The 27,497-nt window shown below is 41.4% G+C and overlaps 1 protein-coding gene across 1 annotated transcript in view; it reads left to right on the top strand.

The window, feature by feature from the left end:
* The window catches only part of MRPS27 (mitochondrial ribosomal protein S27), a 1,668,787-nt gene that overhangs the window by 1,483,915 nt on the left and 157,375 nt on the right, over window positions 1-27,497 (top strand). The window contains exon 7 of the mRNA XM_044063934.1: window positions 7,365-7,507. Within this exon, the coding sequence (XP_043919869.1) occupies window positions 7,365-7,507 (143 nt within the window). The remainder of the gene's footprint in view (window positions 1-7,364; window positions 7,508-27,497) is intronic.

Raw genomic sequence — 27,497 nt, 5'->3', positions numbered from 1 at the left:
CCTGCTAGCTGACAGATTTGGCAATAACTTCACTCCCCCATCCCCACCAGCCGTATCCCAAAGCATTCCTGACACCAGTCCACTACCAAGTATCTCCAAATAACAGGTCATACAAGCACTTTCCAAGGCCAAAAACACGGCCTCTATGGGATCAGATAACATCCCAGGTTGCTTACTAAACAATCTAAAACAAGACCTAGCAGAACCACTTGACACCTTCTTGAACGATAGCCTGAGCACTGGCTTTGTTCTGGCAAAATGGATAACAGCAACATAATCCCCTTGCACAAAGGAGGTCCATCAGCTGATCCAGGAAACTATTGACCCATAAGCCTACCCAACCTTAACTGTAAGGCCAAGGAAAGAATCATCATGGACTTTATCAAAAGGACACAGGTAACCTTCAAACTCCTGACCCAACTCAGTTTGGTTTCGTCAAGGGTAGATCTTGCTTATTAAACCTGGTGGACTCTTTCAGAATGTCAGCAAAACCCTGGATGAGGGCAAAGCAGTACAATACCATCTGTCTTGATTTAGCCAAGGCTTTTGACACAATCCTTCACTCAGGGATCATTGAGAAACTCTCCCAGCTGGAGATTAACCCATATGTCACTAGATGGGTAGCTAATTGGCTCACCAACAGAACGCACACTGTCAAAGTTGGGGAGTCCACCTCCATCAGTAGACCAGGGCTCAGTTTTAATTGAATTTCCTGCATTTAAGTCATTTCCACTGCAATTTCAACTTTTTTTTTACTGTTTTTACTGTGTTTTGATTATTGGTTGCACTTCTAGTTGCTGTAGAGTAGGCTAGATTCAGACCTGATGAATCTAGTTCTGGTTGTATAGATTGAGCACTAAATCAGGAAATCTTTTGTTGGAGAGGTCCCCCTTTGCCCTCGTGGGAGGAAGGTACAGTTTGGACTGATCTAATTGAAGGTTACTGGAACAGGGCTCAGTTTTGAGCTTTAGCATTTGTTAGTTCATTTCAAACCATTTCTCCTTCATTTTAACACAGCTTGAGTGCATTTGGTGACCTTCCTCTGCTCCACTGGTCTTCCAAAACTACTGTATAATCAACAAACGCTCTATACAGTAACAGGTCTAAACCTGGCATTATGGAGAGTCAGACTACCTTTGTTTCTCCTGTCATCCTGGTTGATATAGGTCTCTTGAGGCAGTGTAGCAACTGCCTCATGTACACAGACAGCCCTCTACTACTAAAATTACTCTAGTACAGAGTGCGAGAGATGCATCTACACCAAGAAGCTGCAGTCCCTGCTCTCTTGTGCACCAAACAGTAACACTGAAGAGGTTGTCAGCTCACGTACCACAACTCTTACACAAAACACACGTACCACAACTCTTACACAAAGCACACGTACCACAACTCTTACACAAAGCACACGTACCACAACTCTTACACAAAGCACACGTACCACAACTCTTACACAAAGCATACGTACCACAACTCTTACACAAAGCACACGTACCACAACTCTTATACAAAGCACACGTACCACAACTCTTACACAAAGCTTGAACTCAACACATAGACCATCATAAGTGAAGGTACTCTCCCAAATTTTACCTAAATGCCAGAGACCTCCTAAGCACAAGGTTGCTAGACCTGGCACAGCACCCACAGCACTCAAGACACACAACACCAGTGTTTGACTGTCTAGGCTCTTAAGGCGCAACACACCCAAATCTAATTTTCTTTTTATTGGAAATTCTATAGTGAGGCATACTGACTTCCTGCTCACCAGGTTGGATAAGGAGAAAGTCATGATCAGCTGTCTGTCCGGTGCCAGGATTTGTCAGATCACATATGCACTCAGGTCACTCAAGTACCATTATGACACAGTCCTAGATCATGTTGGTGTGAATGACTTGAGACATACCTCACTGGGCTATATGAAGAAAGACACGATTGAGCTCTTTGAATATGTGTCCCAGGCAGGTCTGTCCCTAGCCTTGAGCAGCATTTTACTCTCACCTAGAATAATGCCACAATAAATAAAAAAAAATGATTGACTTTAATAATTGGCTTAATTGGCTTAATTTCTGGTGTCATTCAAGGGGGATCCACTTTCTGTCAGCTTGCGATGACATGGTTGTTAGACCTCGCTGCTTTGCCAGAGATGGTCTGCACCTGGCACCTCTGAGCTTTCAGCTACTGGCTAAGGCTCTTGCCTCGCCCATATAATGCCTTTTTTAGGCAAGGTCTCAAAAACAAAACTTCTGATGTGAAAATATACAGTACACACAAAATAAGGGTTATGCTGCTGAACGATAAGGGTTTAAACCAAAAGCACCACTCTGTGCAAGCATTCCTTTCCTTGGATGATGTAGACATTTCTGCAGTCATAGAAACCTGGTTCAAGGCTACAATGCCTTCCACGCCTTCAGACCAGAAAATGAAAGTGTGACAACCAAAGGTGGTGGAGTATCTATCTACATCAAAGATAAACATTCCTCCAGACTGGTTAGACAAAATAACTCTCTGGAGCTACTCCAAGTTCAGATTACTGTCGGTAAGACCCCCCCCCCCTTCAAGTCATTGCTAGCTACAGGTCCCCCCCTTCCTGAACCAAGATGCTCATGCAACTTATTTGGCTTTACTTGAGTCAATCAAAATACAACCTAACGCTCTTGTCATGGGGGGTTTAACTATCCTGCCATCAACTGGGAAATCTATATGAGCCCCAACTTACTTGCACGAAAGTTCCTTGACTTTAACTCAAATGCCCTGGAACAAATTTTACAAAATCCTACAAAGGAGCTCAAATATACTTGACCTTTTTCTCACCAACATGAGAGGCTGATGTACTACCGTAAGTGTAGGACCCTTATTAGTAAAATCTGATCATAAGTCAGTCACTTTTGAAGTGGCAGTAATTCTAGAACCCATCAGAGGTGATGTCAGATTAAAAAACCTCACCAAAGCCAACTGTACCCTCCTAGGGGTTTGGCGTAAATGATTTCCAAACCCCAGTCCCCACAGATGGTCTTGGCAACTATACTAAAGTATACTCTGATGCCCTGTACCAGCACTTATGCAAATGTAGAGACTCTGCTGTGCTAGATAGGAGCAAAGTAAGAGTCTCAAGAAAAAACAAGCCACCCTGATAGACATCTCACGTAAATAAACTGTACAACAAGCGTAAGAAGCTATTGTCTAAGAATACCAAAGAGAGGTCCTTGCAATGGAAAAGTACCTTCCTAAGCATGAATAAACAAATAAGACATCTTATCAAATCCTCTAAGGGCAACTTTGAGAAATATTTAGCAAACACAGCTAAGGATAAGGCTTTCTTCAGTTACATCCATTGCCTAAAAGGTAGGACCCAGGCATGTGTTGAACTAGTGACAAATTATATCACTCACACACACACTGATCCTGTAGAAATTGCTAACCTGTTAGAGGACAGCTCTGGCAAAACTTTTTCCACTTTATCCCCTCCAAGCATATTACAAGCCATTATTTCAACAGCTTCTCTGTCCTATATATCTAAAGAACAGGTCATCAAAGCTCTGTCTAAGGCAAAAAAACACAGCCTGTATGGGTCCTGATGCCATCCCAGGCTGCATTCTAAACAAACTAAAAAAGGAGTTAGCAACCCCCTTAGGCCCCCTATTTAATCACACCCTGAATACAGGATTTGTACCAGCTGAAGGGAAAACCATGACCGTTACTTTCTCCACAAGGGCAACTTAGCAACAGATCCGGGGAATTATAGACCCATAAGCCTGAGTAGCCTTATCTCTACAAGGCCATGCAATGCATCATCAAGGACCTCATAAATAAAGATATAGGTGACCTCCAAACCCTTGATCCAACCCAGTTTGGCTTTGTAAAGGGTCACTCATGCCTGTTAAACCTAGTAGACGACTTTGAAAATGTGACCAGGGCCATAGATGAGGACAAATCTGTGCACGCAGCATATCTGGACTTGGCAAAAGCCTTTGCACAATCTCCCATTCAGGCATTATTGACAAACTCACTCACCTAAATGTCAACCCCTTTGTTAGGTGGGTCGCAAATTGGCTCAATAACCATACACATACTACCAAAGTGGGTGACTCCACCTGAACCAGCAGACCTGTCACCAGTAGGGTTCCACAAGGGTCAGTACTGGGCCTCCCTTTTGTTTGGTATTTACTTCTCGGACAAAACAAAGGGGATGTGGCTGACCAAGTTTGCTGATGACTGCAAACCTGGTGCGATCTTTGACTCCCCAAATAATGTCAGTATACTCCAAGAGGGGCTTACACAGACGAGCAACTGGTGCCAAAGCCATAGACTCAAACTAAATGCAAAAAAATGCATCATCATTCCCTTCAGTAAAAACATTGTCCCTACTTACTATCAAATAAACAACAATACCATAACCATGAATGTGTAGTGAGGGATTTGGGCGCACAAGTAGACTGTGACTTAAACTTTGACCACCATTTGTCCTCTGTAGTAAGAAAGGCATTCTGCATCTCACGTTTGACTAACAAAGGCATAGCCTCAAGAGAAATGAGGTTATAACCTCCCTATACTCATCCCTTATCAGGCCAATAATTAAGTATAACGCTGTCTTTGTTATGTACAGTACCAGGTACCTGCAGCAACTGGAGAGACCCCAAATATTTATAACTAAGAAGTTCCAGTGTCTTCAGAACATGCCTTACACAGGCAGACTGAAGTCTTTGTCACTGTACACAGTAACATATAGGCTGCTTAGGGGAGGCTTGTGCCTGGCTTATAGAGTAATCTCGGACCCCAGCCTGATGAAGTCGTTGCACATCTGTAAGTCAAATGTGACTAGAATTACCTGCTCCAGTGACCTAAATTTGGCCTGCGATTTAAACAGGACATGCTGGAGAGACATGTTCATCTCACAGAGGTTGCTACTTCTCTGGAATAGGCTACCAATCCATGTTAAGCAGAGCGTCTCAATGACTGTTCAAAAGGAGCCTGGATGAATGGATGGGAAACCACAAAATCTTGCCGGGAATAGCTCCCACATCCCTCTTGGGACATGGGTGGTCATTGCTTATAATAATCTTAGGCATTGACCAGACTTTTCTCTTGAAATGTAATGGTTGTAATAGGCTAGGCTTAAAACGACTCTCAGGTCAATAGCCTAGTAACCACCTATGAACCTGTAAGTTACCAGAGAGGTACCACAAGGATCTATACTGGGCCCTCTATTGTTTGGAATCTATTTCTCTGAGGTCCAGGAGAAAATAGATGGCCTGTGGCTTACCAAGTATGCAGATGACTGCAAACTGGGTGCAACTATTGAGACCCACAGCAATGTAAACATATTACAGAAGAGGCTGACTCAGACAAATGAGTGGTGTCAAAGTTACGGACTAAAACTAAACGCAAATAAATGTTTCATTATCCCCTTTAACAAAGAAGTAGCCCTTGCTAATTATGATATGGATAACACACCTCTAAGCTCAAACCCAGTGGTGCAAGGCTTGGGAACTCAGGTTGATAGCAATCTAAACTTCGATCACCATATTTCCATAGTGGTAAAAAAAAGCCTTCTGCATTGCACATCCCATAAATAAGGGTACCACATCCAAGGCTAAGGAGGTCAGAACTCCACTGTACTCTATCCTTATCAGACCACTAATTGAATATGCTGCCTTTTGTGTGTATCTCGCCAGACACCTGCAGCAACTGGAGAGACCACAGAGGTTTCTAACCAAGAGAATCCCAGGACCCCAAAATGTGACTTGCATGAATAGACAGAAAGCCATTACTGTATTCTGTATCATGCAGGCTGCTGAAAGGCGACCTGTGTTTGGCCTACAGAGCAGTCTCTGACTATGCCCTAATGGAAATGCTGCACATCCATAAATCGAATGAGACAAGAGTCACTCGCTCCAGGGATCTCAACCTAGCCTGTGACATTAACAGAACATGTTGGAGAGACCGATATCTCCCAGAGATTGCCACTCCTGTGGAATAAGCTCCCAATTCACGTGAAGCAGAGCTCCTCAATGACCCTCTTTAAGCGCAGCCTTGACAGTTGGATGGGTGACTGTAAATTCATGCCGGGTGTGGCACCTGTGTCCCTCATGGACGGGAGTAGTTGGTGCTGATAATAGAATCGCTCTAACAATGACCACCTAACTATGGTCAGTTAGGGTACATTGGTTTTTAGATGGCTAGGCTTGTAAAGGTCCTAGGGCCATTAGCCTAGTAACCTCCTGTGAACCTATTCAAGCCATGGCCCTTCCTGCTGCTGTCACTGGCTCCAGCTAACCACTAGAACAGCAGACTGATCTGCCTCCCCTATCCAGGATGGATGAATCCGTAGTGGGAGCTCACTCTCGCGTTCCCCTTCTGACTCTAACAGTGCCTGTGGTGCAGTTTGACTTCATGTCATCTGAGTCAATGAAATTTTCTCCCTCTGTTGAAGAACTGGCTGCTGTGTTGACATTTTGAGGTGAATAGACTTTTCTATTCTTTGTTGTTGAAAGCTGAGACTGTCTGTAAAAGTACAGGATAACAGCAGTCTCTGATGCCTCCTGAGGAAAGAGCAAAAGAGAGAATTCATCTGAGACATTTTAGCAGCCATGTTTTAATCTTTTGAGTCAGCAATTATCTCAGAAGCAGAGTATCTAATGGACATTTGCTGAAAACTGGAAGAGAGGAACTGCTTGCAATGAGGCTTAAGCATGAAAATAAGAATTTAATGAATCTGAAATTGTAAAGTTTTTTTGTTGGGATAGTTATTACTGTCTGTTATCCACCATATAATTTAATTTTGAAAAAGTCATAGTGAGAGAACGTCAGTAATAATGTAATCAGGATTAATCCTCTGAATGTTTGTCAGGTAGAAGAAAGAAGTCTTTGTCACCACAGTCATTCAAAGTGTAGCTGTTTGGGGATGTGTTTGTCACACACACACACACACACACTTGCCATAATTAAAGAATGACAGTTTGATTCCAAAACTACAGCTGTACAAACAGATCATGTATCTTTTATGCATGTGCTCCCTTCCTGTCTGATAAGCCTTGTTGTATTTTCAGTTAGTGTACTTTCCCTGTTTATTTTATTCTGTGTTGAGTAGTAGTATCACATGCACTAAAGAAGCCGTGAACTGTAATTTTTTTTTCAGAAAATGATCCTTTGTTAGAGGCTACAGATGGGATGGATCTTTGTCCACTAAACTTAGTGATGTACATACTTTAGTAGAAAAAAAATCTTTACGTTGTAGCAGAAAAATATTTGCCTCATAGTGGCTCAGATTTTAAGTGTTGGGAGAAACATCATGAACCATTTTGCTTAAATTCTGTTTATCTTGTGCATAAGAAACTAAATGTCTTTTTTTTCATTCGTCTCTTTAGGCAAAACTGAGCTTTCCAAAGGATTACGTGCTGTCTACCATCAGATGCCACTAATGTGGACACCAGGATATTTCAACCGAGCTTTGCATGTATTGGAGAAAGCTGTTTCAGTTTCTAATGACATAAAACTTAACAAAGAAGCTGTAAGTTTACAAGCACGTTAGTATGATAAAAAATGACGCATTTTAAAATGACATTCTTTTCAACCCCTCCTCCCCCACCACATATACACACACGCGCATGCATATCAGTGTAAGAACAGACGTGAAAATGACTTAAGGAATCAGGGCACTTCATTCAAAACTTTCTGCACGTATATTATTTGTTAAACACCAACACACACCAGATGATTTTTGTTAAAGAATTTGGCACAGGTTGTTAAAGTTGCTGCACTGGCTTTTCAAACAAAGGTTATTGATTTGTACTGTTACATGGCCTTGTGTATGATGTGCTCAAGGAACTATCTAATGAGGATCATTAGTTGCATAATAGCATCCTAGGGTAGGTGCTGTTGTATCTAACCAGTTAAGTATAGCTTATGAGTTATCTCAGCACCACAGGCTATCAGAAAAGTGGATGCCAACATAGCTGGCTTTTTGCATTTTTTTTCCTTTTTTTATTATAAAACCTATATATCACTTTTAGTGAAATTGTTTTGTTGGTACATTAATTGTACTGTGAAATAATTACCCTAGAGCTTCCCAATAAAATAATTTGGAATTGGAAGCCAGAAATGAGAAGTCATACTATGTGGAGTCTTACTCACATTTCCTACATAGTAACAGGACATGCTGCGTAATCCATGTCCTATTTCTTTCTGATATTGGCACTAGAGATTGCTGTTCTGAGCAGTGAGTCCCCGTGCTTACACAGAAATCTCTTTATTTGAGTAGAGATGTCAGTAGGAATGGATGCATTGATCTTAGTTTTTCTCTGACTGGAATTTATATTTTGTCAAACACTGGCAAGACACCAGATGTTTCTGATATAGCTGTTTCTGGTAACTGTACACAATGCCCACAGCAGTGTGGCCTTTTTCCATTTTTGTAATGTAACATTTCTTAATGTATTACTGCAGTCAGGGTAGGGTGGCTATAAACAAGAGCAGCAAGTTGAAGTACATTACTTTGAGCGTTATTTACTTAATTGCACATTAGAGAAGAATGGCAAAAGTAACTGTCTTTTGAGAAGTCTGTAAAAGGAAAGGTTAGTTAGAATATCACTGTTAAATAATTATTGGCATGACTTGTTAAGATAGTATGCATGTTTAAGAGCCGCAACATTGAATATTTTACTGCAGTAATTATTTTTTCTCTATCACATTATCACAGTGAAATAGAGGTGTATGTAGAAGGTGGTATGTTTTATGCATGTTTATGGGGACAGCAGGTTGTTTGTAGAAGACTAAGTACGGTTCCTTGTTAGATGTTAAATGGCCATTGATATGGCTTATGACAGTTTTTCTGAAAGTATCAAATTGAAATACATAACTTTGGTAATTTTTTATTTTCTTTACCACAGTGGGAAAATACATGACCGTGGACACTGACTAATATAAGAAGTGCACACAGAGAATGCCAGTCTTTCTTTTGGGCAGACTTTCTGCAAAGACAGTGTGTACTTGCTTGATCAGCATTAAACTGTCATTGATATGACTTACTCTGAAGGGTAGTGTACGTGCCTAAAAGCAACAAGTTGAAGTGCATTACTGTAGCCATCATGTGTATGTGACTTCTTCACAATCTAAGTTGGTGTACCCTATGAAAATGGGCACATTCTGCTGGGGAAAGTATATTTGTGAAAGGGGTCAAACTGCTATATGTTTTATCGTAGAAACACAAAGTCCTTGTTTTTTGTTTTCCATTTATTACGTAAGCATACATTCACAGCATTCCTAATGCAAATTTGTTATAATTCAGTGCACAGCAAACTTGCGCAGTTTTACTTTTATGTGGATAGATATGTTAATACTTAAGTATAAGCATGTTTTGCCCTTGTAAGTAAAGCATAACCATACATGGGTTATCGGGCACTCCAACATGCAGCTATTTTATTACCTCTACATCTAAATCACAAATATGTTATCCAGATTTAGTTTTACTAGAAAGCGTCAGATTTTTTTCTGTCTTGTAAGCTTGCATCGTGATGCGGCACTGTTAGATGTACATGGCTATAAGTATCTGCCAAGCTAACACATTATACTATACTGTTTCCTTTAGGTGCAAGTATATGGCTTCTCATGGTGGCAGAATGTAGTCCTTGGCCAGAGTGTTTTATTCTGTTGCCCTTGTATCAGTAATAAAAATAGTGTATATTTCTCCAGAAAAATTGACACATTCAGTTAAACTTGCAGGGGTTTAGACTCCATGGTTGAAAACTGCCAAAGTGAATATGGTTAGATTCACTGTTTAGTTACAGTTGAATCCTCAAGGGTAGAATTGCATTGTTATATCATTTTTCTACCCATAATTCCCTGATATAGTCGTATTATAAATTGTTAAAGGAAAATTGACATGTGCCCTTAAGATATAGGTACTAAATGCAGGTGGTTCATAGGTCTCCCACTGCCACAGTCTCATGTTTTGTATTGCAGTCTTTTTCCATTGGGAGGTATGTGACTTCTACTTAAGATGCAAAATACATCAGCTCACTGCATTGGCAACAGCGGCAGGAATGCATGTCTATCACTGGTAGCATACAGAGCCTAACATGCATACATTGCTAGCAGTGTGCTACTTGTTCTGGAGGTTGCACATTGGGAAGCACACTTGTACCTCCTAAAGGTAGCAATATCTGAGCTCATATGCTGACAAGGGGATGGGGGTAGAAAAGTCCGCAAGATCTGCTGACTGATCTGCTCCCCAACACTTGACCCTTGCTTCCATCAAGGAATGGATGGGCTGACCAGCCAAAAAATGCTGAATACATCACTGCTGTTGGCCGTCTTTCTTGAGTTGTCTTTACAAAAGTAAAAATGGTACATATTTTCCAGAATTTTTTTATAGCATGCTGTGGCTCGGAGCGTTGGTAGTATTAGTCCAATCAGGGTACAGATTGTTTAATGAAATCTTGGAAAGCCAGAGGATGCCTGAGAGTGGAGAAAGTGTTTGGTACCTATTTTTAAAATTAAGGGTGATGTGCAGAACTGTAATAACTACAGCGGGATAAAACTGACAGCTTGAAGTTATGGGAAAGAGTGGTAGAAACTAGGTTAAGAAGGGAGGCGATGATTAGTGATCAGCAGTATGGTTTCATGCCGGAAAGGAGCACTACAGATGCGATGTTTGCTCTGAGAGTGTTGATGGAGAAATAGAGAAGGTCAGAAGGAGTTGCATTGTGTGTTTGTGGACTTGGAGAAATCATATGATACGGTGCCTAGAGAGGAGTTGTGGTATTGTATGAGAAAGTTAGGAGTGGCAGAGAAGTATGTAAGATTGGTACAGGATATGTACGAGGATAGCGTGACAGTGGTAAAGTCTGCACTGGGAGTGACAGACGCGTTTAAGGTGGAGGTGGGATTACATCAAGGATCCGCTCTTTCTTATTTGCAGTGGTGATGGACAGGTTGACAGACGAGATCAGACAGGAGGCCCCATGGACTATGATGTTTGCAGATGACATTGTGATCTGTAGTGAGAGTAGGGACCAGGTTGAGGAGACCCTGGAGAGGTGGAGATATGCCATAGAAAGAAGAGGAATGAAGGTCAGCAGGGCTAAGACCGAATGTGTGCGAGTGAGAGGGAGGATAGAGGAATGGTGAGGATGCAGGGAGTAGATATGGCGAAGGTGGATAAGTTTAAGTACTTGGGATCAACAGTTCAGAGTAATGGTGAGTGTGGAAGAGAGGTGAAGAAGAGAGTACAGGCAGGATGGAATGGGTGGAGAAGAGTGTTAAGAGTGATTTGTGACAGAAGGGTACCAGTAAGAGTGAAAGGGAAGGTCTACAAGAGGGTAGTGAGACCAGCTATGTTGTATGGGTTGGAGACGGCATTGACAAAAAGGCAGGAGTCAGAGCTGGAAGTGGCAGAGTTAAAGATGTTAAGATTTGCACTGGGTGTGACAAGGAGAGACAGGATTAGGAATCAGTATAGATAGTCAGAGAGGTGAGATTGCATTGGTTTGGACATGTGCTGAGGAGGGATGCTGGGTATATTGGGAAAAGGATGCTAAGGATGGAGCTGCCAGGTAAGAGGAAAAGAGGAAGGCCTAAGATAAGGTTTATGGATGTGGTGAGAGAGAGGACATGCAGGTGGTTGGTGTGACACAGCAATATGCAGAGGACAGGAAGAAATGGAAACAGAAGATCCGCTGTGGTGACCCCAAACAGGAACAGCTGAAAGAGAAGAGAGAGAGAACACAGACTGTATTACTGGTTCTGGAAACATCTTTATTGACATGACATTGTACCACAACTGAAAAGAAAAATATATATCCAGAAGAGAGGTTTTATTTGTAAAGTTGTAATATTTTGCCTTTGAGCTGCATTTGAATATGTGGGTAGAATTGAAGTCTTGGCTGCATTGTGTACTTACCTTGATTTCCCTGGATAATTCTCACAATGTTTTACAAAGATCTGACAGAGGGGTGTGAAGTATGGCCTATTAAATACAGGTGTGCACAAGCATTTACTGTTATAGACTAGCATAGTTCATTATGCTTAGTTTCCATTGAGTGTGGTATGTGACTTTTGCTCTGGATTCAGAATATGGAACGCATCCAGAATGTATCCTTACTGAGTTGTCGTTACTTCAGATATTTACATTTTTATAGATTTTGTTTTCTGGGACAGTTATTTCAGTTTAATTTTAACAGGCTATGGCTTTTTTATAGAATTGAACTGTTGGTTGCATTTTGCACCTAAATTGTATCAAGAATTGTCAAAAGGGTTTGAGGTACTGATTCATCAACATAGACATGCACAATCATTTTGCTGTTACAGGCATGATGCATTGTACCCCCTTTTTTATTGTAAGTATATGAATGTTGCTCAGGATTAAAAAAATCAGCACTTGACTACAGTATATCTTTACTAATTTTCATTAAATTTGACTAAAAATTGTATGGTTCTGTAGAGTTTTTTTTTTCTTCCCAGTTGTAGCATGCCGTAGCTCAGATGCTATGGTCTGAAGCAGCCAAAGTGGCAGGGTCAAGTATAGCTTTGAGCCTCATTTAATTCCTTGAAGATTTTGGATGAATTTTTTTTTTACCCCCAAGTGTCCTGCTGTTATTCTATAATTGTATTATGAACCTTTAAAAGGTAATTCACAATGCTGGCCTTCTAAATGCAGGTGTTCATAGGTCTTTACTGTCACAGTCTGACATTTTCCATCATACTTACTTTCATGGTGGATGTATATGACTGCTTACATTACCAGTAAAATTCATTATACATATATACACACATACACACACACACACACACACACATATACATATATATATATATATATATATATATATATATATATATATATATATATATATATATATATATATATATATATATATATATATATATTGCATTTAAACTCTTGAGGATAGAATTTTATCTGAGATGCATTTTGTACCTGAGAGCCCTGTTCTGTTTCCCAGAAACTTGAGAAATCTGAAAATCAAAAGAAAGAATTTGGCATATGGACTTTAAAGCACAGGTACTAAGTGCAGGCATTTGTATGTCTTTCACTTTTGCCATCTGGCATTTTACATTTTACTCTCTTTCCACTGCGGAATGTATGACATCTGCTCAGACTACACTACTTAGCATAGCTCTAGAATATCTTTCCTTTGTTGCTACTGCATCAAAAGTAAAAATCATTTATATTTCACTAGAAGAAAAACTGTATTTACTTCAGTAGTAACTTGTCTTAGCTCAAACATCATGGTTGTATGCAGCAAGTGTGGTGGGTGCCAGTTCATTGCTGACATACTTAAAAGGGCAAAATAGCAGTTTTCTGAGGTCTTAGAGAGACTTTGATATATCCTTTTATACCCAGTACCAAATGCAGGGGTTCATAGGCCTTTACTCTCACACTCTGACATTTTGCTTCATACTTGGTTTCTCAGAGGTGATTATAATTTCTTAGGTTATACTACTCAACACTGATCACAAATATATCTTTACCTAGTTATCATAGCAGAAGTAAAAATAAAGTAAGCAAGCTCGTTTTAGATTAAATGTGATTCCACAATGTGTACCTGCAAGTAAATCACCAAAATAAGCAATGTTTTCATGCAGCAAGCATTCTGCACCTCACATATGAGATGCTGCTCCCCAACATCTCCACAGTGGTATTTCTACTAACTTGGAGATCACATGTCAGTGCAGGCAAGGTGAAACTTCCCTACCTACAGATACACAAACCACCACTACTGCCTGATATAGTGTTGTACATGTAGAGCCCCTAAAACACATTGTAAGATCCAAAACTCAGCACACACCATATCTGTGCAGAACCATAGCATTGCAGAAAATATTCAGTTAAGAGAACTGGAGTGTTCTGGGAAACTTGAATTACAACAATGTTCCTCACCAAAACATTCTGTCAACCAGCCTATTGAAAGCAGTTGTAAATCAAACTATGAGCAATTGACAGTACTGGTATGATCCATGTACACACTAGTGCACGTGTGTGTGTGTGTGTGTGTGTGTGTGTGTGTGTGTGTGTGTGTGTGTGTGTGTGTGTGTGTGTGTGTGTGTGTGTAGATGCATACTTGCATACACACACACATATATATGTATACATATGTGTTTATGTATGTGTATTATAATTAATGAAGGGATTAAAACATTAGATACAGGAAGTTGTATGTCACATGAGACATAGTTCGCTCTGAAGACAGACCTCTTGGAAGTTAGCCAAATCCACAGTGTCTCTTATCTGATTTACTTCACTGTCTATTCACCAACATTGAACTAGCCCCCCCCCCCCACAAAGAATAACAGAAAGTAGCATAACTAGAAATTGTGCAAATAGTATAGCAGTGATCCCCACCCAGTGTATTACACTTATTGCAGTCTTCCAAATTAGTTGATTCCTTTTGACTTTAAAGTCTGGGCTAGATATGAATCTTTGGCTCTTTTTAAATAATCATTTTCCATTATGAAAGGTTCATGTGGTTGTTCAGGTTATTACTTCTGCTGCCTATGATAAAGGATGCTCATTTGTTTTGATATTCCATCTGAATGTGATGTCTGCAGATTTGATTTTGAAATTTGCTGTGACCATCTCATTCATCTACAGTAAAAGTTCAAACTGAAAAACTGCTGCAGATAAAAAATAGAGATTATACATGAAAAACACCAGTTGACTACACGTCTTAGTGGCTTACTGTGTAGGTTTAGTATCTTTGTTTGTTTCTTTACAAAGACTTCTTCAGAACTAAAAGCAAAAATAATCACATAACTATGACATCGCAATAATACATTATACATTACAGTTTATTTCACAGTTGGTAAAAAAATCACATTATTGAATGTAAATTTAATACAGAAATGCTTATAAATTAATTTAACAGAAGATGTTGACATTCAGTGTCAGTTGTCTGATGAGCTGTTTGCATTCTAAACTAAGCCAATATCCCCACCTCTCTCATCAAAATTCGCTGATTCTAAATCTGTAAAATAAGATATCTTAAAAACAGTGGAAGGTTTTTTTTTTGTAATTACTTAAAAAGAGCATTTTTGTCTTTTCATTTGAGTAGCATACAGGTGATGTACATATGTTGACTTAGGACCAGATTCCAAAATACTTCCTGTTAGTGTAAGTGACTTACTTCAATGTAAGGCCCATCTGTAAACAGGCGCTTACACCAGGGGCCAGATTCCAAAAGACCCGCTGTTAGCCTGCTCTCGTTGGAAGTGATTTGCCATGAGAGCAGGTCTTTTGGAATCGGGCCCTTGGTTTTATAAGTGCTTTTCCAACATAAAAGCACTGGCTACTTGAGCACATAGATAAGTAAGAAGCATATTTACTGTCACAGATAAGCTGTGGCAAGAACATAACTGATGTTCTTCATGTTTCACTGTTGCAGTCATCACATGTGGGTTATCTGCTTGCATTATCCCTCAGTCGGTCTGATTATCAAAGTCTTGGGTCTTGCGTCGATTACTGTCTCATCTTCCATGACGTCAGGTAGTCAGGGGGGTATAAAGCATGCAGCCAACACCATTACATCAGTCTTTCTTGCCGTTCGGTGCCTGAAGCAGAAGCAGTTCTCAAGTGCCACTCGGCCAACTCCTAAAATTTTAGTTTTTGAATTTCAGAACTGAATTCTTCAACTAAAGCTAAGTACCCCGTTGGGGAAACTTTTTCTTGCTCTAAACCGATGTCAGTGAAAGTCAATAATTGTATTTCTTGTGGAAAGCAAATACCTCCTAAAGATTTTCATTCATACTGTATTCCTTGCCTAGGCCCTGACCACGCCATACCTTGCTGTCAGTTTTCCGCCTTATTTAAACCACAAACTATTCATCGTCTGTACATTTTCGCTTCTAAATATTTTGGTACTCGGTTCAGTTATCCAGATGTGTCTTCAGTAAGCCACCCGACTACCGACATTCCGAAAAAACGCAAAGATAAAGACAGAGACAGGCCGCCTAGGTCCAAAGCTGCCAAAGACGCTAGTCGCCAGTTCGCTGGTACTCAGTGAGGCCCTTTCACAGCCCCTGATACCTGCTACTTCAGATTCGCAGGCCTCTACTGAGACCCATTCAGAGTCCAGTAATGCCACAAGATGCTTCAACTGTGGAACCTGCAGATGTCTCTACCTTGGATGGGTCCGGAGCCGCTGTGCAGGCACCGGCTTCTGAGGGTGTATTCAGGCCTACTGACTTGCATATTAAAACAATGCCATCTTCTTCTTCTAGGCCTAAAACTTGAACCATGCCTAGGAAACCGACGCCCAGACTGCATGGTCAGGCCTCTATGCCTAAAAAACAAATAAGAATGGTTGAAGACCTTATTATTTTAGTCAGGGGAAGCCAACCTTCCCCTCTAAGAGACCTAGGACTGAATTTGCTTGTGATACTTCTGAACAGGATTCTGACATTTCTGTCTCCTCTGATGACCAGGATTTACCCTTATCTACTTTGAGGAGTCTGATGCCGAGGACTCTATTCCCTCTGCTTCTCCCCCAGAGGATTTTTCTTTTGGTGAAACCTTGCATACTCTTAGGGAGCATTTTCACTGAGAAAGCCAGGATTACTCTGATTCTAAAAAGAGGCTTGGAGATTTCTTACTCCTGCCCCAACACAGGCCTTTAGCTATCCCTCCTGTGCTGGACATTGTTGATGCCTTTTCGGAATCTAGCTTGGCCCCTGACTCTCTACCTCCTGCTCCCAGAAAACCTGATAGATATTACAGGGTTCCTGATTACTACAAGTTCCTTTTTAAAATTCCTACTGTGGATCCTGAGACCATTTCACAGGGACCCAAGGGCATTAAGGCTACTACTGCCAAAAATCCTACTCCCTCTGATAGAGATTCCAGGGCCCTGGATAGATGGATTAAGAAGGTATACACCTCTGCAGCTTTGCCATCAGGGCCTTAAATTGCCAGTTTCGTATGTTAAAGTATTAACAAAATATTATTGGATTGCTGAAACAGAAAATGATGTTGATTCCTGATTGTGCTGAAAATAAGGATTTACAGGATTTAATGCATTCTGCTGAACAGGTTGGAAAACATACTTTGCAATGTGGTTTTGATTCACTAGAGGCATCTTGCAGGGCTGCTGTCACTGGGTCTGTACATAGAAGGCATGCTTGGCTTAAGGAGCAATTTTTGCCAGATCATGTTAAAACTAAACTGCTGGATGCAGGACCACCTGTTTGGCGACAAAGCAGAAGTTCTTAAAAAGATGGAGGAAAAAGCTAAATCTATGCAAACTGTTAAAGATTTCTTACAAGTGCAGCCTCCTAGATTTAGTAGGCATTGGCCCTTTCCTGCCTCTTCCAGGCCTTCTCAGTTCAAACCCAGAACCAGCAGAACACCCAGGCTTCAGTCCCAGGGTACGCACAGGACTAAGCAGTGGGGGGCTCCCATTTTCAAACCAGGGAGTAGTAAGACTCCTCCTATGGTAAGCTGTCTCAATGACTTAACTTTAAAACTTCCAAGAACTTATCAACTGATAGCTCCTTTAGGAGAAAAGATTGCTCTGCAAGCAAAAAACTGGAAACTCATTACCCAGGACAAATGGGTTTTAAACATAGTTTCCCCAAGGATACAGATTTCACTTCCACACGTTACCAACACCAAACAGTTGGCCAGATCTACCCCCAAATCATTGGGCAGAGGCTCAAAAGCAAGTACTCTCTCTCTTAAGGTTAAAGGCTATTCAGACTGTACCAGATGAGGAAAAGGGGCAAGGTTTCTACTCAAGACATTTCCTGGTACCCAGAAAAGACAACTCATAGCGTCCTATCCTAAACACCTTTTTTGGTGATTCCAAAATTCAAGATGCTAACTCTTCATCAGTTGCTTCCCTGTAATAGGTAAAGATGCTTGGTTGGCAACACTGGATTTAAAGGAAGCCTACTTGCACATCCCAGTCAGGGAATCTTGCAGAAAATACCTACACTTCAAAGCAGGCTGCATGCACTATCAGTTCTCTGCACTGCCCTTTGGCTTATCTACTGCACCCAGGGTATTCACAAAGTGCCTAGCTCCAGTCATTGCATTTTGCAGGCAAAGAAATATTCAAGTATACCCATACCTGGACGTTTGTCTAATTCAGGCAGAAAGCCAGGACATACTTCTGAATCATCTGGCATTTGTACAAAAGGTGTTAACTTGTCTAAGGTACACCATAAATGAAAAGAAATCACATCTGCTACCCTGTCAACAAATTATATTCCTGGGAGCAAGCATGAACACAACTTCCCAGATGGCTTTTCTCACGCCAGAGAAACAAATTAATTTGACAACTTACTTCAAACTAGTGGCCACAAAGACCCTGCTATCTGCAAGGCAAATACTGCAGGCCTTGGGGTTCATGGCCTTGTGCATTCTACTAATTCCATATGCAAGACTGCATATGAGGAAACTACAATGGTATCTAAAAAGCCTATGGTGTCAACATTCTCAGGATCTAGAAGCAATGATTCCTATCATACCTTGCCTACGGTTAGAATTTCTTTGGTGGGCAGAGGCCTGCCACTAAAACAAGGGACTACCATTCACTCTACCCCCTGCCGCCCAAACCCTAACAACAGACGCATCAGACTATGCATGGGGGGGCTGACCTGGCAGGGAAGTGCATTCAAGGCAAATGGAACCTAAGTCAAATGCACCTGCATATCAATCAAAAAGAAATGTTAGCTGTACAGAATGCTCTGACAGCCTTCAAAGACAACATTCTTCCAGGACAATTAATGGTAAAGACGGACAACACCACTGTTATGTAGTACATAAACAAGCAGGGGGGGGGGGCATTTTTACCCCCCCCTGCAGACTAGCCATGGCTCTGTGGAACACAACCTTGAGCTACCAAGTGCATCTACAGGCTCAATTCCTGCCAGGAAAACTAAATACACTGGCAGACGAACTAAGCAGAAATCTCATGGACCCACAAGAGTGGAAACTGGAACCAAAGATTTTCAACATGTTGATCAACAAATGGGGGAACCCAGATATAGACCTGTTTGCCTCCCCCCAGAACTGCCAATTGGACAAATTCTGCACAAGGTCTCCTCACAAACAAGCTTGGAAAGTGGATGCTCTGTCCTTCAGCTGGAAAAACCCATCAGTTTATGCCTTTCCTCCTCTGCTCTCCTCTCCAAAGTACTACTAAAGATCAAACAGGACACACCAAGGATGATACTGATTGCACCAGACTGGCCACACCAACACTTGTACCCCCTCCTGTCACAGCTGGCCTTATGGCACCTACCTCAGACCCCTACTCTTCTTCTTTTCCAAACAAAAAGTCATCAATAACATATATGTTAAAACGGACATGTTTAAACAAGTCCATCCATCCATCCTGTACAGGAAATCTTCTTCCCAATAGAATTTGAAATACTGGAGCCATTATGGCACCCATAGTATTTACAAGACATGGGAAAAAGCTATGCTTTAATATAAAGTCTTGTAGTACAAGTACATTATTAATGCCTCTGAGAGAAAAGATAGAATGTCTTGACAGATATTCCGTAACGTGTTCGGTTTCAGTCACCCATGTAGCAATCCTACACAGTGATATAGTCTGAATTCACTAACAAAATCCCATTAAAATCAACTTCGTTATGATTTTGATAAATTCTGTGAAAGCTGCTATGAATCCTTAATGTAGGACTTAGTTTGAATCATAATTTTCTTTAGTTTGTTGTCAGTGTATGTATACCTAGAGAATCAGTTTTTAGACATTCAGTCTAAATGGAGGTGGCGTTAGATTCATGAATTCTTTGGAATACCAAACAGAGTTCCATTTCTAGGAAACTTCATTGTCAGAAGTTGCAGAAATCGATAATACTTTCATCATCCATGAACAAATGTAAAAGTCATTTGTCTCTATTTCTGTATCTTCTTTCATTTCATTGATATAACTGTGTGTAACAGCCCTCATTTGATAACAAACTCATATTGGCCATATACTGTTTTCCATTATTACAAGGCCCTCACACTTGTGTGCTTTCATATATCTTTTTATATAACAAATGACTGTTATCAACCTTTATCAATGATATGTTGTACACACACATTTCACATCAAAATACTTCAGACAACTGTAACATAACACACATATAGCACGCTCAGCATCATAGTTATACACGCCAGTTATACTTAAAAAAGTAATGAAAATAGTGGGAAAAAAGTAATATAGTGGGAAAACAAAATAGAAAACAACTAGAGATGAATAATAACTGTTTCACTTCTTAGTCATTATTTACAAATAGTAAACGTTCACATAATTAATCCGTAACGCTATCCTTCCTACTCCATGCCCCATTTAGATTGGTCAGATTTATAAACATTACATCTTTCATTTCCCTCTATTTTCTAAATAAAAATTAACCATCCTCGCCACTCTAATCCTTTTTTTTCTTCCCCTTTCCTCACACTTGGTCCTCGTTCTTTATTGATTTGGATATCATTCCCTTCACCTTCTGTATTTTAGGGAGTTTTCTACTCTTTCAATTCGTAGTTATTTCGTTTTTGCCCTTATACATATTGTCCAAGCTAATATATGCTTTTTTTACACTGATATTCTTTGCCATCCCCACAAAATATAGTTTAGGTAGTATACCCTTTTACCCCAAGAAGTGTAGCTGGTTCAACCAGCTCCCTGGAGCTGGTACAAAGAACCAGCTCGCCTCTCCTTCAGCTCTGCAAGTGAAGAGCAAATAAAAAGGTAAATCACTGTAACAATTTCATCACTACATTGTAAGCAATCTGCTTATTACAATTGAATCTATACTCCCCCCAGATCTTTCTTTGAGGAGGGAAAAAAAGCAGACTTTCTGTCTACTGACACACCAGGTGGACACCCCCCCACCCCACCCCAGCCATTTAGGTCCTGTTTCTGTGCCTTTCCAGAACCCTCCTTCAACATGTTTTATTTAAAAAAAAAAAAAAAAAAAATGTTCTTTTAAACTGTAGCAAACTATTTGCTACAGTATATATCCTGCCTGTACAGAGCACTATACTGCTCATGTTTAAGTTAAAAAAAAATCTTTTTTAAAATGTAGCACACACAGACTGCAGGTTTGAGTGCAAATGCCAAAGCCATTATTGCATTAACGAAAGATTGGGATGTTCTTCATCTCACATTGCTGCAGTCCTTACATATGGGTAGTCCGCTGTCCTCGGTCGGCCCGAATACCAAAGTATTAGGCTGACGTCGGTCATGGGCGCTCAAATCTGACATCAGAGCGTCAGGGTATAAAAGCGCATGACCGACGTCATATCCTCAGTCTTTTTTGCCGCATGGTCCGATGCAGAAGCAGCGTTGCAAGTGCCGTTCGGCGTTCTGAAATTTTCGTATTCTGAGTTTCAGACCGAACCCAAGTTGGGCTAAGTACCCCGTTGGGGAATATTTTTGTTTTTTCTTGCCTCAGTTTATTCCGGATGTCAGAAAAAGTGAATAATTGTATTTCTTGTGGGAAACAGATACCGCATAGGGATTATCACTCTCTTTGCATTCCTTGTTTGGGACCGGACCACGACGTAGTCGGGTGTCGGTTTTGTGCTAGGTTTAATAAGCGCACTATAAAAAGAAGGTTAGATTGTGCTAGGTTAGTCTTTGGTAAGCGGTGTAATTATAATATGCCGTCGGATCCTCCGACGCCCGCTTCCAGAAGCGCAAAGACAAATCCTTGAAACCTAGACAGGTTGATTCGCCCGTTTCGGACGCCGGTCCTGCAGAAACTACAGTGGAGCAGGTGGATCCGGCTGAAGTTTCTGTTGAGTCTCAGGGGGAAACTTTGATTTTGCAGGATGTGGCCTCACAGGAGTCAGGTCAAGCTGAAGGGGCCTCTCAGGTTACTGTTCTCCCTTCTATGCCTAAGGTGGTTAGGCCTTCTGCTACTATTTCTAAGGCTTCTTCTAAGGGCATGTCTGTTTTGCCTTCCTCTGGTGTTCCTCCAGGTACTTCAGGGTCTGTGCCTAAAAAGCACATGCTTAAAATGGCAGAAGATTTGATTACTTTAATTAGAGGTTCTATGCCCCCTCCTGATAAGAGGCCCAGGGTGGAGCCAGAGTTGGAAAGTTTGGATCAGGCCTCAGAGGACTCAGACTCTTCTGCTGAAGATATTCAAGATTTTCCCCCTTATTCGGATTCTGATGCAGAGCATTCCACTCCTTCTGCTTCTCCTCCAGAGGATTTTTCTTTTTCAGAAACTCTGCATTCCATGAGGGAGCATTTTAAGTGGGAAGGACAGGATTTCTCTGATTCACGGAAGAGGCTTAGGGAATTCTTGTTTTACCACAGCATAGACCCTTGGCTATACCTCCTGTTTTGGATGTTGTTCAAGATGTTTTCTCGGAGGCTTCCCTTAATCCAGATTCTTTGCCTCCTGCGCCAGTTAAACTGGACAGGTATTACAGGGTGCCTGAGGCTCATAAATATCTGTATAGGAGTCCTAGGGCGGACCCAGAAACTATTAGTCAGGGGCCTAAGGGTGTTAGAGCTTCTGTTGTAAAGAATCCGGTTCCTCTAGATAAGGAAGCTAGAGCTTTGGATAGATGGGGTAAGAAGGTGTATACCTCTTCTACTTTAGCAATGAGGGCTTTAAATTGCCAGTTTCATATGTTGAAATATCAGAATTTCCTCCTTTCTCAGCTAAAATCTAAAGTGGATGCTTTGGCAGAGGGCATAGAGTGTAAAGAATTGCAGGATTTAGTACATATCTCTGAACAGGTGGGTAAGCATTCTTTGCAGTGTGGTTTTGATGCTGTACAGGCCTCTTCTAGGGTGGCTGCCACTGGTTCAGTTCTTCGTAGGCACGCCTGGCTTAAGGATCAGAATTTGTCCGAGCATGTTAAGACTAGAATTCTGGATGCCCCTTTACAGTCTGAAGTTTTGTTTGGTCCCCTGTGGAGTCGGTTTTGAAGAAAATGGAAGACAAGGCTAAGTCCATGCAGACTGTTAAAGATTTTTTGCAGGTGCAACCTCCAAAGTTTAGTAGAAATTGGCCTACTAAGGGGTGGACCTACCCTTCTTCTGATTCTCAGTCTAGGGGTAGATCTAGACGTGGCAGGGGCAGAGCTCACAGTACATTCAGGCCTAGAACTTGGAGTTCACCTGCACAATCTGCAGGTGAGGGCAGGGGCCAGTCCTTTCGTAAACAGGCCCAATGACCTGCATTTTCAGCTGCCAGATTCTTCTTCCCTGGCAGCTCCTTTGGGGGGGAAGTTGGCACTCTTCAAGCAAAACTGGCTTTTAGTCACCCAGGACAAATGGGTATTGGACATTATAAACCGAGGCTACAAGTTCTATTTCCATACATTGCCTCCTTTCAAAGGCATGCCAGACGTTCCTCCTCGGCAAAGGATAGAGGCTCACAAGCAGATTTCTTTACTTCTTCAAATGGGAGCTATACAGCCAGTTCCTCTGTCAGAAGTGGGACTAGGATTTTATTCTCGCCTGTTTCTAGTACCAAAGAAAGGGAACACGTGGAGACCAATTTTGGATTTATCTATCCTCTACACTTATCTGGACATTCCAAAGTTCAAAATGCTAACGTTACAACAGCTTTTACCTCTGTTGGGAAAAGATCACTGGATGGTAACTCTGGATCTCAAAGAGGCTTATCTTCATGTTCCTATCAGGCCCAGTTGCAGGAGGTACCTGCGTTTTCGGGCTGGAAATTTACATTATCAGTTCTCTGCATTGCCCTTTGGCTTATCTACTGTGCCCAGAGTGTTCACAAAGGTTCTGGCTCCAGTGATAGCCTTTTTCAGGTTAAGAGGAATACAGATTTATCCTTATTTGGACGATTGCCTGATTATTGCACAACACAAAGACGAACTTCTGCATCATCTACAGTATGTGATGGTAGTGTTAAGATGCCTAGGGTATTCTGTGAACGAAACAAAGTCCAGTCTAGTACCCTCTCAGGACATGTGCTTTCTGGGTGTGAGACTGAATACAGCTTCCCAGATGGCCTTTTGACCCCGGACAAACAAAGAAGCCTTTCTCTTTATTTCCATCAAATGTCTCTACAGTCCAGGCTGACTGCAAGGACAGTCCTTCAAGCCTTGGGGTTCATGGCATCTTGTATTCTGGTGCTTCCCAATGCCAAACTGCATATGAGGAAGCTTCAATGGTATCTCAAAAATGTATGGACACAACACTGCCAAGATCTAGACACTGTTATTCAGATAATACCTTGCATTCAGAAAGAATTTTTGTGGTGGGCTCAGGAATGTCACCTAAACAAGGGACTCTCTGTGACCCGACCAGAGGCGAGTCAGATTCTAACGACAGATGCCTCGGACAAGGCTTGGGGAGCACACCTCAATGGAAAATGGGTGCAAGACACGTGGCCTGTCAGACTTCAACATTTGCATATCAACTTGAAGGAGAGGTTAGCAGTCCAATTTGCATTGATGGCTTTCAAGGATTTACTTCACCCAGGACAGGTGTTGATTCAAACAGACAACACTACTGTCATGTGGTACATCAACAAGCAAGGGGAACCCATTCTTACCCTCTTTGCAGGCAAGCGATGATTTTGTGGGAGACTGCTCTCAGTTTACACCTCAATCTTCAGGCAAGGTTTCTACCAGGAGCACAGAACTCCTTAGCGGATGTGTTGAGCAGACAAATTGTGGATCCTCACGAGTGGAAACTGGATCCTCATGTGTTTCAAAAGTTGACAGTGTTATGGGGACTCCAGACATAGATCTGTTCGCTTCTCCACTAAATTACCAGTTGCCAAAGTTTTGCACAAAAATGTTTCATCCCACAGCTTGGAAGGTGGATGCTCTATCATTCAGTTGGAGCAATCTTCATGTCTATGCCTTTCCACCTCTGCCTCTCATTCCCAAGGTACTCCTGAAGGCCAGAATAGACAAGCCATCCATGATTCTGATAGCGCGGATTGGCCTCGACAGCACTGGTACCCACTACTGAGGAGTTTGGCACGGAGCCTCCATGGCCTCTGCCTTTGATTCCGCATCTTTTGTCTCAGGAGGGCAATCACTTCCTCAATGTCAAGATTCAGTCTCTGCATCTCACAGCCTGGCATATTCTGTTTTAGGCCCTGGAGGGTCTCAGCTTCCACAACAAGTTTTGAATGTTATTTTGGAGGCCAGAAGGCCTAGTACAAGGAAAGTTTACGCTGATAAATGGAGGAGATTTTTCTCTGGAGCAAAGCGAAGGACTTTGATGTTTCCAAGCCTGATTTAAGTGTTTCTCTTCAATATCTTACTGAGTTATTGGACAAGGGTTTGTCTTTCTCCTCGATAAAGGTTCATGCTGCAGCAATTTCTGCTCACTATGACTGTGACCCTCCTTTATTTTCCCATCCTTTGTTTAAGCAATTTCTTAGAGGGCAAAGAACATAAGACCCCCACGAGAGCTCCTACTCCTGCTTGGGATCTCAATTTTGTGTTGGAAAAGCTTACTCTACAACCTTTTGAGCCTGCAGCTACTGCCGAGTTAAAGTATTTATCATGGAAGACTGCTTTTTTGTTGGCCATTACCTCTGCAAGAAGGGTTTCTGAATTACAGGCCCTTATGGCAGTGGAACCTTTCCTGATTTTTCATAAGGATAGGGTATCTTTGCGTACTAATCCTTCCTTTATGCCTAAAGTGGTTTCTAGTGTGGCCTTGAACCAAACTATTCATTTGCCTACTTTTTATGCAAACCCCCAAAATAAAGGGGAGAAGATTTTGCATACTTTGGATATTCATAGGCAGTTGCGTTATTATTTGAGCAGAACCAAGGGGTTCAGGCAGTCTCAGCAGTTGTTTGTTTCTTTTGCTTTGGGTTCTCAGGGAAAACCTGTTTCAAAACAAACTATTTCTAAATGGATTGGGTTTTGTATTTCTTTCTGTTATTCCCATCATGGTAAGGAGATTCCGGCTGGAATCAGACCTCATTCCACTAGAGCTACTGCCACTTCTACTGCCTTTCTAAGGGGGGTAGCTACAAAAGATATTTTGGAAGCAGCCACTTGGAGTTCAGTACATACTTTTTCCAAGCATTACCACCTTCCTCTTTATTCTAAGTCTAGGGCTGGATTTGCCACTGCAATATTACAGGGCATTTTAGCAGCCCCTAATGCTTTATGATTTTGCCATCCTCCCTTTACCTCTGCTTTGGGATTCTACCCATATGTAAGGACTGCAGCAATGTGAGATGAAGAACATAGTACAGTTTTGTACCTACCATAAATGTAGATGTTCGAAGATCCACATTGCTGCAGTCCAATTTACCCTCCCTCCTTCCCCTCTGTAGTTTAGCATGGTTATATGGTTTGGGTGATGGTTGTTGTTGGGCATGTTTTTGGGAGGTATCCTGTTTTTGGGCTGTGGCCTTTCTTTTTAGGGCCTTCTGACATCTGGGGCCTGAAAAGACTGAGGATATGACGTCGGTCATGCGCTTTTATACCCTGACGCTCTGATGTCAGATTTGAGCGCCCATGACCGACGTCAGCCTAATATTTTGGTATTCGGGCCGACCGAGGACAGCGGACTACCGATATGTAAGGACTGCAGCAATGTGGATCTTCGAACATCTACATTTATGGTAGGTACAAAACTGTACTTTTGGTTGATCGTGTCCCCCACCCCCCAACACTTCGCATCCTGGACAGTTGCCTCTCCCAATCCTCCCTGCCTGTGCTACGGTTTTCCCCAGTACCCCACCCACCAATTTTTGCACATCATTTCTAAACTGTCACACCCTAACAATCCCAAAAAATATACAAGTAAACATTTGATTTATTTTCTCAGCATGGCTACCATACCTTTATAAATCCACTTCAACTTGTCTGACAACTGAAATTCCTTCTTAAGCATATTGGCATTTCTGTTAGGTGCATAAACGTACTTAAACTCTTCCATGCAAAAAAATCCTGAAATTTCCAGACTTCCTGCAAATCATACTAATGTACTTATTCAAGTCTCTTCCTGCCATGTAAACAGTACAAGTTCGTAAGTCCATCATTCTCCTTATTACATTCCCTTTACTCTAACCAACCCTTTATATTTCTTAAGTAATATTGGTGTTTGCCCCCTCCCCTTCTCTCTTAACATCATTATCATATTAAGTTCAGGTTCCTTATCACCAGATGTGATCCATTTTATTTTCCTTAGCATAGCTACCATACCTTACTTCAACTCATCTGCCAACTGAAATTCCTCCTTAAGCCTAATCCTAGTGCCCACTATTAGTTGAGACCAATAAAAAAAAAAGTTTGGTCTTTTCTTCCACCTCCATGCCACACTCTGTAACTGTCCTTTCCTGCACACCTCTCTGATGATCAGTAATAACTCCATCCTTCATAATGTGCCACCCACTGCAGATAATTTATTTTGAGTAGTTCACTATCTCTTCTAGCCATCCCCAGTAACACCTCAGATCTCTCTCACTTTTCTCAGTCTTTCACCATCCAGCGTCATCCTTTTCCAAATCACCTCGTAACTCGTTTCTGACCATCTAAGTACCAAGGCCAATTAACAGGC

Source organism: Protopterus annectens, chromosome 2.part2 (genome assembly GCF_019279795.1).
Source record: "Protopterus annectens isolate FY-2018-M chromosome 2.part2, PAN1.0, whole genome shotgun sequence".
NCBI classification, from domain to species: domain Eukaryota; kingdom Metazoa; phylum Chordata; order Ceratodontiformes; family Protopteridae; genus Protopterus; species Protopterus annectens.
This window is presented reverse-complemented; position numbering and strand designations above follow the sequence as displayed.